The sequence below is a fragment of the Mercenaria mercenaria genome, chromosome 4 (genome assembly GCF_021730395.1).
Source record: "Mercenaria mercenaria strain notata chromosome 4, MADL_Memer_1, whole genome shotgun sequence".
Lineage (NCBI taxonomy): Eukaryota > Metazoa > Mollusca > Bivalvia > Venerida > Veneridae > Mercenaria > Mercenaria mercenaria.
Genome location: NC_069364.1, coordinates 51,960,392 through 51,978,675, shown reverse-complemented (window position 1 = coordinate 51,978,675; position 18,284 = coordinate 51,960,392). Strand labels below are relative to the sequence as shown.

At 35.5% G+C, this 18,284-nt stretch overlaps 1 protein-coding gene across 2 annotated transcripts in view; it reads right to left on the bottom strand.

Annotated features, from left to right (window-relative positions):
- Window positions 1-16,263, bottom strand: part of LOC123551689 (serine/threonine-protein kinase LATS2-like) — a 50,656-nt gene extending 34,393 nt beyond the window's left edge. Inside the window, exons 1-2 of one of the 2 annotated variants that reach the window (XM_053541167.1) lie at window positions 16,139-16,263; window positions 13,442-14,117 (exon numbers count right to left, since the gene is read on the bottom strand). In XM_053541167.1, the coding sequence (XP_053397142.1) occupies window positions 13,442-13,849 (408 nt within the window). In that variant the 5' untranslated portion in view covers window positions 13,850-14,117; window positions 16,139-16,263. The other variant, XM_045340798.2, reaches the window with a different exon arrangement.
- Between the last annotated feature and the right edge of the window lie 2,021 nt (window positions 16,264-18,284).

The following is an 18,284-nucleotide window of genomic DNA, read 5'->3' as shown; positions in this document are numbered from 1 at the left end:
AAACTGTAAATCAGAGATATATGGAACCTGGCTCAGAATGGTCTATTATAATGCCAAAGATGTAATAATGAAGTGTCTGAAATCATTCAGTACAACAGTTCCTAAGAAACCTGCTTTCAAGTAAAAAAGAGCAATAATTTTGCCAAAATGTAAGCCAAGTACTTTTAGAGAAAACTGCTTACATGCGAAACTTGTAACTATGATGCCAATGACAATGGCAACAGCGACTCTGACAGAAGGGAGATAACAAAAGCTCCCATATTTGAAAAATCAAAATCTTCAAAAACAAGAGCTGTCCATAAGACAGCCAAGCTCGACTATTCGAAATATTGTCCCAGAAGCAGGAAAATATTACCCAAAAAGGTTAAATATCAAAAGAGTTTTAAGTTCAAAAGGGGACATAATTTGACCAAAATGCATATCAGTTATGGGACTTGCTGCTATCAACTAGTTTTATAACCCTGAAGGCACATGTGAAGCTTCAATTCAATATCTGCATTAGTTTTGGAGATAGAAACTCGCATGTAAAACTTTAACCAGAATTTTCAAAGTCCAAAAGGGGGCATAATTTGTCCAAAATACATGCCAGAGCTATGGGACTTGACCCAGTGAGGCTGGTAATTGATCTAGAAAAAGAAAAAATAAGTTTCAAATCTATATGCCTTTTAGTAATTGCTGTATGTACTTGCATGCAAAACTTTAACCAGGATTTTCTAAGTCCAAAATGGAGAATAATTTGCTCAAAATACATGTAAGAGTTATGGGACTTGATCCAGTGAGGTTGGTAATTGATCTAGAAAAAGAAAAAATAAGTTTCAAATCTATATGCCTTTTAGTAATAGCTATATGTACTTGCACGCAAAACTTTAACCAGAGTTCGCTAAGTCCAAATGGGGACATAATTTGGCAAAAATTAAAGTCAGAGTTATGGGACTTGATGCTATCAACTAGTTTTATAACCCCGAAGACACATGTGAAGTTTCAACTCAATATCTGCATTAGTTTTGGAGATAGTAACTTGTATGTAAAACTTTAACCAAAATTTTCTAAGTCCAAAAGGGGGCATAATTTGCTCAAAATACATGTCAGAGCTATGGGACTTGACCCAGTGAGGCTGGTAATTGACCTAGAAAAAGAAACAAGAGCTGTCGGAGGACAGCAACGCTCGACTATTTAACAGCCTTGTCGCTTGAATGAATAAGAAAGTCGAAAAAGGGGCATAATTTAGTAAAAAAGTAAAATAGGGTTATGGAACCTGCATAGTGCTTATCAGCTCATGACAGTGGACAAGTGTATGAAGTTTCAATCCATTCCCATTAGTGGGTACTGAGATACCAGCTTACATATAAGAATTTAACCCAAAAACTCCTAAGTTCAAAAAGGGGCATAATTTTGTAAAATGCAAAGTTGAGTTATTGACCCTTTGCACTGCATGTCATATCATGACAGTGAACTAGTGTGTGAAGTTTCAATCCTTTCCCATTAGTGGATACTGAGATAACAGCTTACATACAAAAACTTAACCAAAAATTTCTATGCTGAAAAAGGGGCATAATTTTGTAAAAAAGCAAAATAAAGTTATGGGACCTGCTTTGTGCATGTCAGATCATGACAGTGAACAAGTGTGTGAAGTTTCAATCCATTCCCATTAGTGAGTACTGAGATACCAGCTTATATACAAAACCTTAACCAAAAAATTCTAAGTCGAAAAAGGGGCATAATTTTGTAAAAAAGCAAAATAGAGTTATGGAACCTGTGCAATGTAAGTCAGTTTATCACAGTAAATAAGTGTGTGAAGTTTCAATCCATTCCCACAAGTGGTTACTGAGATACCAGCTTACATACAAAACCTTAACCAAAAATTTTTAAGTCAAAAAAGGGGCATAATTTTGTAAAAAAGCAAAACAGAGTTATGGAACCTGTGCAATGTAAGTCAGTTTATCACAGTGAATAAGTGTGTGAAGTTTCAATCCATTCCCACAAGTGGTTGCTGAGATACCAGCTTACATACAAAAACTTAACCAAATCGGGACGCGGACGCCGATGCGGACGCGGACGCCGACGCATGGGCGAGTCCAATAGCTCTACTATTCTATGAATAGTCGAGCTAAAAATAAGTTTCAAAGCTATATGCCTTTAATTGATGGCTGTATGTACTTGCATGCAAAAACTTAACCAAGGTGTGACGCCGACGCCAGGGTGAGTAGAATAGCTAGACTATTCTTTGAATAGTCGAGCTAAAAAACCATTTTTTTTAGATAAATAGACAAACAGCAAATTCTATAGTATATACCACAAAACTTAAGGAACTGACGAGTATAAGATTGTCCATTTCTTTCAAAAACCAAACAAACACCATGACTGGCTTGCTTCTGTTTCAGTTAACCCACAGGGGGGTGAAACACATGAAAAACATTCTTGGTCTATAATAAGACTCCTCTGACATTCTAACAAAAGCTAAAAGAGAAGTTTTTGAACAGCGAGCAAACAAATAAAGTGCAATGTGCATCCTGCATTCAACCCATTAATCAATCCCTCCATCTTTCAATAGCTCTTGAAAACCATTTGTTGGTACAATATGGCTCTACTCACATTGAGAGTTTGCATTGTATAGTAAAACAGCTGTATAAGTGGAGAATAATAACTGGGTGATCAATAGCTTATTGAACTCAACATGTCATCAACAGTGGGACATCATACCCTTGAGGTTTCAAGAATGTGTCAACTAATGATTTCTTCCATATTTGGAGTTTCATTTAGTGATAATCGAACCATTATCGGGTAATAAGAACATGCCAATTAATCTGCCAATTGTCGACTGACACTACAAATTGTTGATGAAAGTCACGACTGGAATTTAAAAGATTATCTCCTCTGCGGGTAAAGCTAACATGAGAATGAAATGAAGACGTTTAAGAAAAGATTTGCCCGTTACTTGCAGAGGATACTTTCTCCTAGTAACTGAACTTTCTTACGATTGAAAAATGGTTTGATGTCACATCACATCACACCACATCTATATTAGACTGAAACATACCACAGTTACCATGTTCTCATGTTTATGTACTCAACTAACTGCAATTCCTTAAGCAAGTCGTAAGTCTTAAAGAGAACCCTATGCTGAATATTGTTACATTTCTTCATGTTTAATCTTAACTCTTACCCTGCTAAATTTCTAAAATGAACTTGTCCATCTTTCAATTTGGACAGTACCATTAACTATTAAAAGGGGTGCTTACCAAAAAGATACTGACTGAATGGCGAAAAGTGCAGATCTTGATCAGACTGCATGGATGTGCAGATTGATCATGATCTACACTGGTCGCAAAGGCAGAATTAGTCGTGTTCAACATGATAAGGGTTAATGGTTATAGATTATTAAAATCTGAACTGAGAACTACCTGCACAAGTTCTGGAGATACTGGAGTCTGCACAACTTAAGAGGCATGCCAATAGACATACATTTGTAAGCCTGAATAAAAATTTGAAATATCTAAGTTAATGAACTTTTTAAGGCGACTACACGCAGTAAAGTGGCATCCCAAGAGAAAAATGAAATTTACTTATCGATATGGAAAAAGTAGTGACGTCATTCCTGTCAAAAAAATGTATATACATATAATGTACAGTACACAGTTATGTATCAAATAAAAGTTAAAATCTTAACACTTTTAAAAAACAACTCAAATATGAAGGTTATATGACTTGACTTGAAAAAACGTGTCAATGACGTTCTAATATTTGCATACTGTCATGGCACCTGATGCTCTGGAGCTCCATGGTACTCTTACTGATAAGCAAAATCGTTTCGTATCTCATTAAAAAGTTATTAAATACATAAAAGTCAAAAACTACTCACAAATTCACAAAAGTTAAATCCAAGTCTTCGCTTTACAAGGAATGTAACATATGACCTAAGATGGCTGCCGAAAAGCAAACATCATTTGTAAAAAAACAAACATTGCTGAGCTACCTTAAATCTGACATATTACACATTCGCTGATAACAAGACTTAAATCATTAAAATACTTAACAGTCCAAGGGCTCCAGATACACAACCATTAATTCTGATTTAAATTATCAATGGCGTAATAAATCATGTATAAATACATGCATATTCATGAAGGCTCGTCTTCAAGGCTGACAACTTTCAGCGAAAACCTGACGGGCAAAATACAAATCTTTTTCAGTCCAGTGGGCATGGCGCAACATATAAATGAAGTTGTGTCAAGCACCTAGGTGATTATGAGGCAGGTGTACATGTTGTGATGAATCATCAGTGTACGATAGAAGCTTATAAATATAATGTTTAACATGCAAATAAAGCAAAAAAGGTTTTAGAAATTCAAATGTGTGCGGTGAAAAAGACTTAACAGACTGCATAATTTGTTTATCAATTCAACCACTGAATGACATCATACGAACGTAAATCATGAATAGATTAGCACGATTCGCATGAATATGTTATGCAAAAAACATCATGCCACGTAACTTCGCAGCAGGTTTCTTCATTACTATAAATTATGTTTACTGACATAATATTTTATTTATTGTCAAGACTTCAGCAGAAATCATTTTTCATTTCAGTTTATAATAAGATTTTTTTTTGTGATTGGAAAACTGCATTGAATGTATTACGTTTTCATAATCTCTACAGGAGCATTTTAGCACATAAAATTTCTAAAGGTGAGAGAAAGGGAGGGGATTCATATTTCTGGTTAATCAAGAAGCAGATGGTTGAAATGAGTTGATGAAGTATTTCCATTTGTCTCACAAGCCTCTGTATAAAACATATCTGCACCTTGATCTGCAACACAGTATAAGCAATACTACAGAGAAAGAACTGAACCGAAAGCTCCATGAAAACCAGGTTTTCCATATAAGGCCATTTCAAGAAGTTGCATATATTTTGCTCTTTTCTATTGTAATTCTATTTCTAGTATTAAATGGTGACCTTGACCAAACAGTTTAACTGACATAATATTGAGCAATCCCAACTTTGGACTAACTATATGAAGTTTCATTACATTTGCATAATTCCAAACCAGTGTTACTGAGTGGACGACGTGTGTTGGCGCCGGCCAGCCTGTCTGTCCGCTCAACCAATAACATAACAGTCAATCAAGTAACCAGGTTTTCAGTTTATCATTCATATAATCATAGTATGAAAATACTTGACTGTCTACATCTTCTACCAGTTACCCTCCACTGCAATAAACAGTCACATGTATGCAATTAGGGAGATATGTGAAACATTGTACAAGTTTTAGCCTTACAATTAACACATTACATGAATATTTCAGTAATGTGAATACTTGGCAATATTCATTTATATAATAGCCAATTAACATATCTCATTTGATGGCATGATATTAAATTGTCTTAACCTAAAAGATTCCACAAATCATTGCCAAAATTTCACTGAAAGACTTACATCAAGAAGTTTATGTCACACACTTTTATGGTATCAATTAAAGACATCTAGCTCTGCAAGGGTTCTCAGATTTATTGCCAATGCATAGCATTTCTGCAAAAACATGATTCCTGTTTAGTGTTACTTCTGTTTCATGTGAAGATGTAACTGTTTTTTGTTGTCTCATAATTCTGGAGAGGTGATCAGATATTACAAGCTTAGACAACAGCACTGCAATACGGAGCAATATACACCCGAAGGTATGACCTTTGACCCCTAAGTGTGACCTTAACCTTGAAGCGAGTAATCCAAAACATGTGCTCTGCACATCGTCTCGATGTGGTGAACATTTGTGCTAAGTTTCTTTAAAATACTTCAAGCAGTTAAAGAGTTACAGAGCAGACACAAAACAAAGTCATATGACTTTTGACCCTAAGTGTTGACCTTGAAGTGAGCAATCCAAAACATGTGCTCTGCATGTTGTCCTGATGTGGTTAACATTTGTGTCAAGTTTCTTCAAATTCCTTCAAGGGGTTAAAGAGTGACCTTTGACCCCTAAGTGTGACCTTGACCTTGAAGTGAGCCATCCAAAGCCTGAGCTCTGCACATCCTCTTGATGTGGTGAACATTTGTGTCAAGTTCCTTGACTCGAGTGTGACCTTGACCTTGAAGCGAGCCATCCGAAACATGAGCTCTGCACGTCGTCTTGATGTGGTGAACATTTATGTCAAGTTTCTTCGAAATCCTTCAAAGGGTTCAAGAGTGACCTTTGACCCCTAAGTGTGACCATGACCTTGAAGTGAGCCATCTGAAACATGCCCTTTGCATGTTGTCTCGGTGTGGTGAGCATTTGTGCCATGTTTCATTAAAATCCTTCAAACAGTTCAAGAGTTACAGAGCTGTTAGACAAGAAACATAGTCATATGACCTTTGACCCCTAACTTGACCTTGAACTTGATGCAAGCCATCCAAAACATGTGCTCTGCACGTAATTTTCAATGTGGTGAACATATGTGTCAAGTTTCTTCAAAATCCTTCATGGGGTTCAAGAGCGATATTGGACCCCTAAATGTGACCTTGATGCCAGTCATCTGAAACATGCGCTCTGCACGTCGTCTCGATGTAGTGAACATTTTTGCCAAATTTCTTAAAAATCTTTTCAGCAGTTCAAGAGTTACAGAGCGAACACAAAACAAAGTCATATGACCTTTGACCCCTAAGTGTGATCTTGACCTTGAAGCGAGCCATCCAAAACATGCACTTTGCACGTCATCTCGATGTGGTGAACATTTGTGTCAAGTTTCTGCGAAATCATTCAAGGGGTTCAATAGTTATACAGAGCAAAAATGAAATTGCTAACGGACAAACAGATGGACACTGGCATCATAACATAATACGTCCCTTTGGGCGTATAAAAAATGACAGAAAATACTACCACAGACTCGTTGTAGAGACTGCCTGAAAATTTTGGTATCTTAGTCAATTATCAGAAACTGTAACGGATTATATGTTTAACATGTATGGAAACATGCCAGAATTAGTTGTTTTTTTAAAAACATTAGAATGCTTTATATTTAACACTCCGTAAGTAGGAATTCATCTGTGTCTCTTTTTATTGCCGAGGCAGTCCGGGTTCAATTCTTGACTCGGACATGTTTTTCCTCTCTTTCTATTTCGCCTTTTTTTCAGGTAGATTAGAACAAAAATATTCTAAGTCCTAATGTTCAAAATATGACCAAACTTCAATTTTAAAGAAAGATCATTTTTAGCAAAAATTGGGAGTCCAAGTTTGGGCAAAATCCAACAAACCACTTTGAAGTAGCAGTACAAACTTGAAAAGCCATGTAAGCAGGACTATAATTAATATCATAACAATTTCATTTTGTTCCTTTTATTACCAAGCAGTGTATCCAGGCAATGCCATATGATATATCATAAGATGTAACCTCATCTATTTTTACATAAATGAGCCGTGCCATGAGAAAATCAACATAGTGGGTTTGCGACCAGCATGGATCCAGACCAGCCTGCGCATTTGCGCAGTCTGGTCAGGATCCATGCTGTTCGCTAACAGTTTCTCTAATTGCAATAGGCTTTGAAAGCGAACAGCATGGAGCCTGACCAGACTGCGCGGATGCGCAGGCTGGTCTGGATCCATGCTGGTCGCAAAGCCACTATGTTGGTTTTCTCATGGCATGGCTCAAATGTTCTTTCTATGGCAATTTAATGATTACTAGAGACATCATCATCATAGGTATTTGATACTTAAATTATACAATCCAGGCAATCATTTCTTAAAAGTCAACATTTATACATTTTTCTGTAGATTTTAATGAGGAATAAAAATGTCATCTTTTGTTAACTACTGATCCTTAAATTTTGATAAAGATCTTTTTGTGATCATTTTATCTAGATTCAGTCTACCAGCACAATTACGGTTTTAACATCTTCAGTCGACTTTTTGTGAAAAGAAAACCAGACTATTTCAGTTTAGATGCTTCGATAGTCATTTGTGACCTCGAGTCAAGCAAAATCAAATTATCGTTTGTTGTACAAAGTTTTGATCGCCTAAAAGAATTTGACACAGTCCTGCGTACATTCCGCAAAATCTATTTGAAACGTGGAACACAAAAGATCGCATATAAACAGAATGCCATAATTGTATGGCTGTTCGATTTGATATTACACCTTGTAATGGCCGAGATAAAAATCTAAAGCTGAATCGGTATCATATCTAAAGCGATTATAAAAACTTTGTTATGTAGTCTTCTAAAATATGTATCCTATTGTACCTCCTGAATTCAATCGTGAATACAATTATGACACAGAATACCAAAATTAAATGCAGCATTATAATAAAATTTCTTGTAAAGTGGTTGCGTTTTTTTTTTGCTGATTTGAACGCACAGATACCAATAATCTTCTGCAGCTGCCCATCTACTTTGAATCCTTTCCGAGTAAAGGATTTAATGAGGCATTTTAATGAGCGTAATATCCATCAAAATAAAACATAAGGCTTTCAATAAGTCTTGAACTGTATGCTACATTAACTAGCTGGAATCTGGCACATTCCAGCCAAAATGCCTATAGTGTCAGTTGTGAAGGGAACAGCATACCTTTCCAACATTCCTGCTGTCTGTTTATAAAGACTTCTGGTCAGGAAGGATTTGCTACATACAATGCACATTTGATGTGTTGGTCTAGGTGACATTATCATATTTTTCAATTTTCTAACAAGACTTATAGAATTCTCCGTAAAAAATTTGGAAACTTCCTTAAATGAAAATGTAGAAAGTACTATAAAATACTTTAAATTCAAATTAACACGGTGAATGTGCCAATTATGGAAGGCACATGCTGTCTGCAGCTCACCCTAACCAGACAAGAGATACTGGTAGGGTAACAATGCTCATATAGGACTTTGAATTGACTATGTTTAGACTAAAGTCATGTCCTATTAGAGAGAACCCTGTTAATGACCTGATTTATGGCTTGCTAATGATCCTGGTTCAAGAGCTGCTAAACATCATGTTTTCCCCCTGTCAGTCAGGTTGAATGTAGGGCAAGTGTGGGGTTGGCATGCCATAAACCTGGACTTTAAGGTAGTTCTGAACATCTGATTATCTGGCAGTGGTGGTGCAACATTCTTTGGAAAATCTAAAATAATGCCTGGAAGCCTTTATATGGGTAGCATAAATGTTGCAAGGAGTCTTTCCCCTTGTATTAACCGTTAAGCAGTAAGCTCCACTTTATTTCTCAAGGAGGTAGGTTTTCGTGTAAAATAATTCACAATTTATACCAGATATACACCAATGTTAGGAGTTGGATTGGTATTAGGTGAATTTTGAAAAATTAAGCACCAAGACCTATACATTATATTTGGCCATATTACTGAAAATAGGTAAATATACAATATTACAACTATTAAAAGTTAAGTGAAAAACTAGCAGGGAGAACTTTTTTTATATGCAAAAATATCACCAAAGGTGTGATTTTCCATTGTGAAAATTGACTGGACACGATCTAACAAAAAATTGCATTGTAAAACAATACTTGTTTCAAACATGCAGAACTACATAAAAAAAAATGTTCATGGACCAATTTCATAGAAGCATCTCTTGTATTTTCAATGGAGTGAATCTAACATTTTTTGTGCTTTTCTGTGAAGTATCTTTGTAGTGTCCTATTTCAAAATCAGCTTTACTTCAAAATGCAGATTTTCCTTTCTTTGTTCGAAGTCACTGTTGCTGTTTGTTTTCATGTAAAGTTAGTTGAATGTATTTTTAGGTTGACATGTAAAAGTTAGTGTGTTAGATTTATGCTTTCCTGGAGGTCTGATCTTTTTTTTTTTTAAATTTTGCCTTTTTTTGTTTTTGTTGGGTTTGAAGTCACACCCATACATAATGAAAGTCTTAGGCAACTTTTGAAGCTTTTGTTTTTACAGTGGAGGTCGAAACCATGTACCCCTCTGGGAATTGTTTCAGACTAGGTTGGGTATATCCACCAAAGCTCTTTAAACCAGTAGGATAGCTTCCTTACAAAATTCTATACCCTACTGAAGCAAGGTTTTGAACCAACATCAGTCTGGGTCAAGTATTTTGACGCCATCATGGAGGACCCTTTTCAATTTTTTGACCCGACAATGTTGTGTAACACCTACCATGTACAAAACTTCTTTTCATCCCAGTGATCCCCATACTTTCAGCCCAGTGTATGCAGTGGTTACGAAATTAATGGAATTTCTTGCAGAACCAATCTGCTGTTTCTTTAGTCTAACAATGCATAACAAAATTAGCAGCATGCCAGTTTGATGGCAAAAATGCACCGCATGCTAAACACACCCTAACAGTGGAATTTCTATGAGTATAAAAATACACATCAACAATGCAGAATAGAGAAGAGTTTGGCAAGTATCTGACACAAGAGTCTGGGAAAGTATGAATACAGCTTGTGGAATCTGTCCTATAATGATGGAAAGCTTATCTCTGCAGCGTGTGGAATGTGTCCTACCAAGACAAATGCAAAACTTTCCCTCCAGGTAACCGTACAATATAATATAAACAGCAAAAAAATAAACCTGTGCAGCAATGGAACTACTTAAAGAGCATTCACTGCATTTCAAGTGCAACAAGATGATATGTTTATGAAAGGTGCCTTGAGCTCTAGATGGTTTAAAGTAGGTCCCTTGAGCTCTAGACAGTTTATATAAATGCCTTGTATAGTAGACCTGTGCCTTGAGCTCTAGTTTATAGTAAATCTTGTATATAAAGTGCCTTGACCTCTAGATGGTTTATAGTAGGTGTCTGGAGCTCTAGATTCTGGTTTATAGTAGACACCATGAGCTCTAGATGGTTCATAGTGTCTTGAGCTCTAAATTCTGGTTTATAATAGATACCTTGGGCTCTAGATGGTTTATAGCAGGTGCCTTAAGCTCTAGATGGTTTATAGCAGGTGCCTTGAGCTCTAGATGGTTTTTAATGAAGCCTTGAGCTCTAGATGGTTTTTAATGAAGCCTTGAGCTCTAGATGGTTTATAGCAGGTGCCTTGAGCTCTAGATGGTTTATAGTAGGTACCTTGAGCTCTAGATGGTTTATAGTCGATGCCTTGAGCTCTAGATGGCTTATAGTAGGTGCCTTGAGCTCTAGATGGTTTATAGTCGCTGCCTTGAGCTCTAGATATTTTAAAGTAGCCTCTGTAGGTACCTTGAGCTCTAATGTAATTTCATACTGCTGCAAGCTCAAACATCAGATTTTACCATTACATTACAGTGCCCTAAATCATATATTATTCATCAGCCTACTACACTTTACCATTAAGCAATTAAAGGTGCTCTACATTATTAAGTATTCTAAAATAGTTTTTAACACATTTTATAGAACAGCTTTCTTAATGCTCGCTCCAACACAGACTGATTTGAAAACGGAACTGAAAAATACTATCAAAACGTAAGGATAGAAGGACAAGTGTCAAAAAGACAATGCAGACAAAAATGTATCATATCCCCTGGACTGTAAGTGAGCAAATATTAAAAGAGAACAATTCAGTTATAATTTCATCATGCGAATACCTCAATACAATGTGCTATAAATTAAATATTTGGAAAAAAAAGCCCTTCCTAAACATTTCACTAAAAACTTAAACATAATAACAGAGTAATTGTTAAATTGGGTAAATTACACACCTTTCATGAAAACAGTGTATTCGGTACACTATTTGTGAAACAATACCTTTTATGCACAATCTAAATATCATAGATGGCTATTACAATCATTTTGGAGTATTTGATTGCACAATAAATTGTACAAAAGTATGCCCGATATTAATAATTTGGACCACTTAGTATAAATTATCTACTTTTTATAACATAAACATTTTAGAAAAAAAAAATGTTTTAGAATATTCACTGCTTTGCGTGTACAAGTCTTTTGTTGTCGTATCGAATGAACAAGTACATTTTTAAGAATACTTGCCATTCCTGTCGCTTTATAATTTATTCATCTTTTTAAGACAATCTCAAAAAAGAAACCTTTTAAAACTGGAACTTGAGAATGCTACTAGATACCCATATGACAAACAATAAAATTACTCAAACTGAACACGCATTAAGTCTGCAGGGTGCGGTAAGCACAGAAAGTTTAGGGAATGTGGCATTGTGCCGCACCAATACTTTCACATGCTGCAATGCAATATTATTTGATACAGCTGAATGACTGTATATTCCCTAGTTAATGCCTTCCCACTAACACATGCACCTCACTGAACTAAAGAAACAAAACTAAGTTAATGCTTAGCCTTACATTTTGAAAAGAAAAAACATTCAAATAACATCAAATCATAGAAAGAAAGGGTCGTCTCACACAAAATTTTGAACAGCATATAAAACATGCATTATTACTTTACAATACAATTATCGGTATTCTGACATATAAAATGAATTCTGGAAAAGGACTGCATACAAGGGACACACTTTCAGACAGTTCAACACATTTAAAAACTAACCATTTTCAAAGAACATTTTGATGCATAAATTTGCAATAATGTCCCAGAGATGAAATTTCACACAACTAGGTGGAACATAGTTTTCAGCAATTGTTTACTTTTATTTCTTTGTAAATCGTGTTCATTTTTAAATGACAACTCTTTCAGAATATATGTCAAGTACACATTGCATGAGGCAGTATGACAGAACTTGCAATGGTCAGGTAGATTGTTGGTAAAGATGTCCAACGTTTATCAAATATTTCTGTGTTTTGATGATATACTCCTTATCATGCTGGACACAATTTATTCTGCCTTTGCGACCACTGCAGATCATGATCATCCTGCACTTTCCTGCAGTCTGGTCCTGATCTGCACTGTTCGCCATTCATTCAGTATCTTTTTGTCATGCACCCCTCTTAACAGTTAATGGTACTAGCCAAATTGAAATATGGACAAGTTCATTATAGAAATTTAGCAGGGTAAGGGTTCATTTATGTCATAAATAAATGTCAGTGGCATAATTGTTACAATGTTGGAATTACAAAACACAACAGGGCCCTGAAGGCCCTGTATCGCTCACCTGACCTAGCTCTTGCTCCAGGTAACCTAGTATCTTAATTTGACTATATTTCATGAACCATGTTCTATGTATCTGCTTTTGACAAAATTTAAAAGATCAGCTTTACCATATTTGTCAAAAGATAGTTTTCAAGTACAGGACTCAATCAGCAATCATAATGTTGCCCTGTAACATAACAACAGGACACTTTTAGAGAAATGAACAATTATTTTTTTTTTAATTACCGAGACGCTCCTGCTTTTCTGCAGTTTTCATTGTGTTATACCACTTGCCCTGAATCAATGTCTAATCATATTTACAAGCAGACAAGTTGAATTGCAAGCCTTGTTTTCAATTCGCTTTTATTTCAACCAATTTTGAGTAACTGGAGAAAAGCATGCTTTTCAATTTGGGAATCCCTACCCCGCAGATGTAAGTTTATGAAGGGAAAAAAATGTACAATTTCGTTTCAATAGATTATTTTTTACCTCGTTACTGCCTGGTGCCAAATGCTGTATCACTGTTTTGTTAAATTCTGTTGTAGTAGACCCATCTTGAGAGGACTCCAGACTTGAATTCCCTGAATCAGTTTTATACGGTTTCAATGTTTCTCGAATCTCGTGCAAAGCTTTTGTTTTGTAACTATTTTGTTTCTTTGTTTGAGCATTAGAGCTAGGTTTTGTCAACCCTGGTGTGCTTCCAGACGAAACACTATCATGGCGAGTCTGTATTCCGTAACTATCTGGTGATTCACGCGCTTTTGTTACATTATTATTATTTTGCCCGGTACCAGTCGTTTTTGATAGACTGTCACGTAATGACTTTAAAATCTCTCTCTTTTCATCCTGCAAGACAAGAGGCCTCCGAGGCTCTTGTCTCTTTCGTCCGTTTATCATGTGTGATTGTGGGCCGAAAAATCACAATATTCATAGAATATATTTTGTCTAAGACAATTAAATCCAGATTACATGCAATATATATAGCTATTCACAAGATATGTATACAATATCTCTACATTTTCTCCATGTAGATATAAACAATCAACACATTTTCTATTTCCCACTGGATAGGAGGAAAGAAGTCAGATTCTCTGCCATGCTGTACTTTATGTAGGGTCAGACTGCCTCATACACATTGTGAAAAGTTGGCACTGTCCAATTCAAACTGTAATGAAAAAGAACAATAAATAAATTATTCACTGTAAGTCTATAACAAACACAACAGCATAAACATTCTAGTGAAAATTTACTTGTACTAATGAAAACGATTATTACCCTCTTTCATAGTAGGCATTCTATAAAGTAGCATAATAAAGTTATATGTGCATACATATCTAGAAATGCCAAGAATGCATTTACAACAGTAAAACTGGAGTTTGTATTTCAATCTCTATGTTGTCACTTGTAAGAAACATACAGAAAAGGCTTTATCAAAGACATACAGCCCGAATTCATACCTTTGCTTGCTTCTTTTTGTTACAATTTATTATCAGTTGTGTAAAATAGTGTCTAAATTTTGGAATATTCATGTACTTGAACCACTACCTTGTAAGTTAGTCTTTCTAATCAAACTGAATTGTTAAAATGCATTGTTCATGTAATAAAAATTAATACATGAATGAGCTAGAAATGACAGAAATTCAGCATTTCTAATAGGCCCACCCTGGAATGGATGGAACAAATTACATCCAGCTGAGCCCACGGCAGGCTTCATATTTACCTCCCCAGCATCCAGTCTAGGCCGATACTGCTGGAAACAGTACCAATTTAGGTAAAGCACACAGCAGTCCAGCACTGAACACCAGTAGGGATATCAGCCACGACAGTGAATCGAAGCTGGACCTCTAGCATTGTAGTCCAACATGTTAACCACTGCGCCACTGACTCCCGGTAAGCAGTGTTTTCTACATAAAGAAAGTTCTTGCACTGCTGACAGGTTTTTTTAAGTATGACTGTAAATCCTATTTTTTTACTTCAAATATAACTACTTTATAATCATTCTTTAATAATTGCAGATCTGGGCTATAATTATAAATAAATTTAATTTAAAATGACTGGTCGGGGTAAGTAGTTAGGATAACACACAATACCATCCACAATAAAAAGACCTCAGTGGAAGTCACAGTGACACAGTGTTAGCTGGATAGTCTTTAATGACATCCTGACAATTGTTCATTTCTGGGCAAATTACTTAAAACTGGTACAGCCACTAGCAGAATCAGCTTGGACTAGATGCTGTAGAGGATGAAATTACAACACCTGCCTTGGGCTTGGAGGAATTAAGTTGTTCTTCGACATCTGTTCAAGGTGGGGAATTTTGTTAAACATCCGCATTTAATTAGAAACCTTCCATCTTTTTACTTGTTACAAATATCAAAATTTTTGCACAGATAATAGTGACCAGTTTTTTTTATTGATTGACAACATTACATTTGTACAGTATGGTTTTGTTTCCACATTGTTGGACTCAAGTGAATAGATTGTGTGTGTTTGTATGCGTGTGTCACTCAGTTTATGTTAATAAATGTCCAAGTTTATTTGATGTACTTAAATGCTTGTAATATTTTCTGATACCTTTTATTAAAAACCCAACATTTGAAATACACAATAGCAGATGGTACTTTTAAGTGACATGAAAGTTACAGGGCTTTGTATAAATTTAATTTGTGTACATAATTTTTCCCATTCAGTTCGAAGAAGAACAGTTCCTTGTACCATAATTTTATGCTGACATTGTACAACGTGAGAAACTGATCACTTCGCACAGAAAAAGGGAGCCATATTCTTTGTAATACATTCCAATTAGCACATACAGGTATAGTAATTGCGGGCACCTGTCTGGGCTATTGTGACCCGAAGCACACGTTTTGCAAGGCAAATTACTGCTCCGCTGTTAGGGGATTAAATGCATAAACGTTACATATGCAGAGTAATCTATGTAAAAAGTCTAATCAACATATTTCTATGACAATATACACACATATACTGCTGTAAATTATTCCTCAATCTTGTACGGCGATATCCGTATCCGCCATGTTGTTTTCGGTGATCTACTTTCTTGCGTTACAGAACACGTAAACCACTAGTTGCTAAATTGACGGACGAAATTTCAGACGAAGTACAAACTCATATAGTATTCCGAAAGTTAATTCCGAGAAAATAATCAATAATCCCTCATAAACATACCGAAAATTCTGATTAAACCATCTCTTACACTGGCAAAAAACGTACACAACACAACCGGGTACTTTACATTACGATTTAAATATATGGGGGTGTCAGGTCTATATTGTGTAATACGCGAATGGAATGTTTCTTCTCCTGGATTTATCAAACAAGCTTCTTTTTCCAAATCACTATATAATATTACTTAGTTTACCTGTGAAAACCTAAGATAAATAAACAAAAGATACAAACCATTTTGAAATTAACTGCAGCACACAACATTACTACGTTGCCCCTTTCATAATGGTTTGACCCTTGGATGCCAGGTTATCCTTTTGATTGACATATGTTACGCCCATCGGGCTACATTGTTGACATTCCACAGTGGTCACGTGATAAACAATAGTGTATTGCAAACACGTGGTCAATTAATTTTCAACCACACTGGACTTTCTGACTGAGAAGCAATATTTTCTCATATAAAATATGAACGGGCGGATGAAATATTGGAAACCGCAGTTTTAGATAAAAGTGATAAAATAAAACATGCAGTATAAAAAACTACATAGATAAGGCTTAAATAAATCGCACGCGCGGTATTAAGGCGAGTGTTTAGGCCTAGTTGATTTCAAAATACTTATGATATAACAGATAATTATCCTATCTTAAGACGGGTGCAACAGCATTGGAATACAAAGTTTAATGTATATCAAAGGCCTCTTATTCCTTAATTGCATCTTTGACAAATTAAATTCATTCATCTGCTGAAGCAAGTAACCAGATGACACTCAAAATTATTTTCAAATTTTCACCTCTAGGAACTTTGTGCCGACGTGCCGGTTCCTCGGGCATGATCAGTTTTATTGTAGCAGACATATCTTAGGTTATATCAAACAGTCGGTTTAACAAATTAAAACTGTCTCGTTCATCTGCTGAAAGAGTCACCAGACGACACTTAAAAAAAAAAAAAAAAGAAATCATCGCTAGGAACTTTGTACCGGCGTGCCAGTCCTCGGGTTTAAGATATTAAAGTTAAAATGTGATTATGTAAAAGACTCCTACAATTGAAAAATAAACAAGACTTACCTAGTAAGGTGAAGTTTAGTTGTTATTTCATCCAACACAAACCTGGTGAGAGTTATAAATTATAGATTCGATCGGAGTTGAGCATTTGTTTCTGAAAGTTCCAAAACTACTGTATTTGAAATCTGCTCAGTTCAGGCTTTGTAAGATTTCTATTTATAATCACTGTTACCACCAAATTCTATTTACCATTCATTTTCATATTTGATTTTAAATTGGTGGATGCTAGAGTTCTGGACTTTGGATTTCAAAATCCTTTTGTCATTTGTTTGGTAGATCTTTTGGATTTCTGGATTTTATTGTTTTGATAAGTAGTTTTCAGATCCTTAACTTTCTAAATGCCAGTGTAACAGTCAATTTTTCTCAAGTCAGTTTTTTGCTGGACTGTACAAAGAATAGGTAGAGCGTTTGGACTCACCAGTGCATCTGCATCGGCGACCCTATTTGGTTAAGTTTTTGTTTGTAAGCCGTTTTTGTTTAAGCGTTTTTTGTAGACAAAGGGTGGACCCTTTTTCCCATTTGATGCATATACAAGTTCAATGAATTTGCTTGTTTGTTTCAGAATCACTTGGCAAAGAGAAGGGACTATATTCGACAGAACAAGATGCCACAGCTGTCGGAACTGTCAGAAAAAGATTCACCAGAAAACAACAATGAAGAAAAACAGATTGCTGCCCCTGTGATAAAACCGAAGGTTTGTATCAGGTGTTATTTGGCAGTCTCTTTTGTTAATGTTAAAGTTAAAGAACATTAATTTGATCTATTTCATTTAAAGTTTTCAGTTATTTTCTTAATGGAACATAAAGATTGTGATTTTGGAGTATATAGAAGTTGGTTCTTGCTTATGCAAATCCAAGTTGACCTTTTGTTTTATAAGTTTATGCTAAACAGAACTTTTAGGGCAATACTCTTATTTAAAAATAGTCGAAGATAATGCATAAAAAGCTAACACAATGAATATTAAAATATTGATTATGTTATTCTTACAAATGAAGACTTTCCTGTTTTGCTCTAAATGGATGAGACTAACATTTCATTGATATAATTTATGTGGTAAAGCACTAATGGCTTGAGTTTCAAGGGT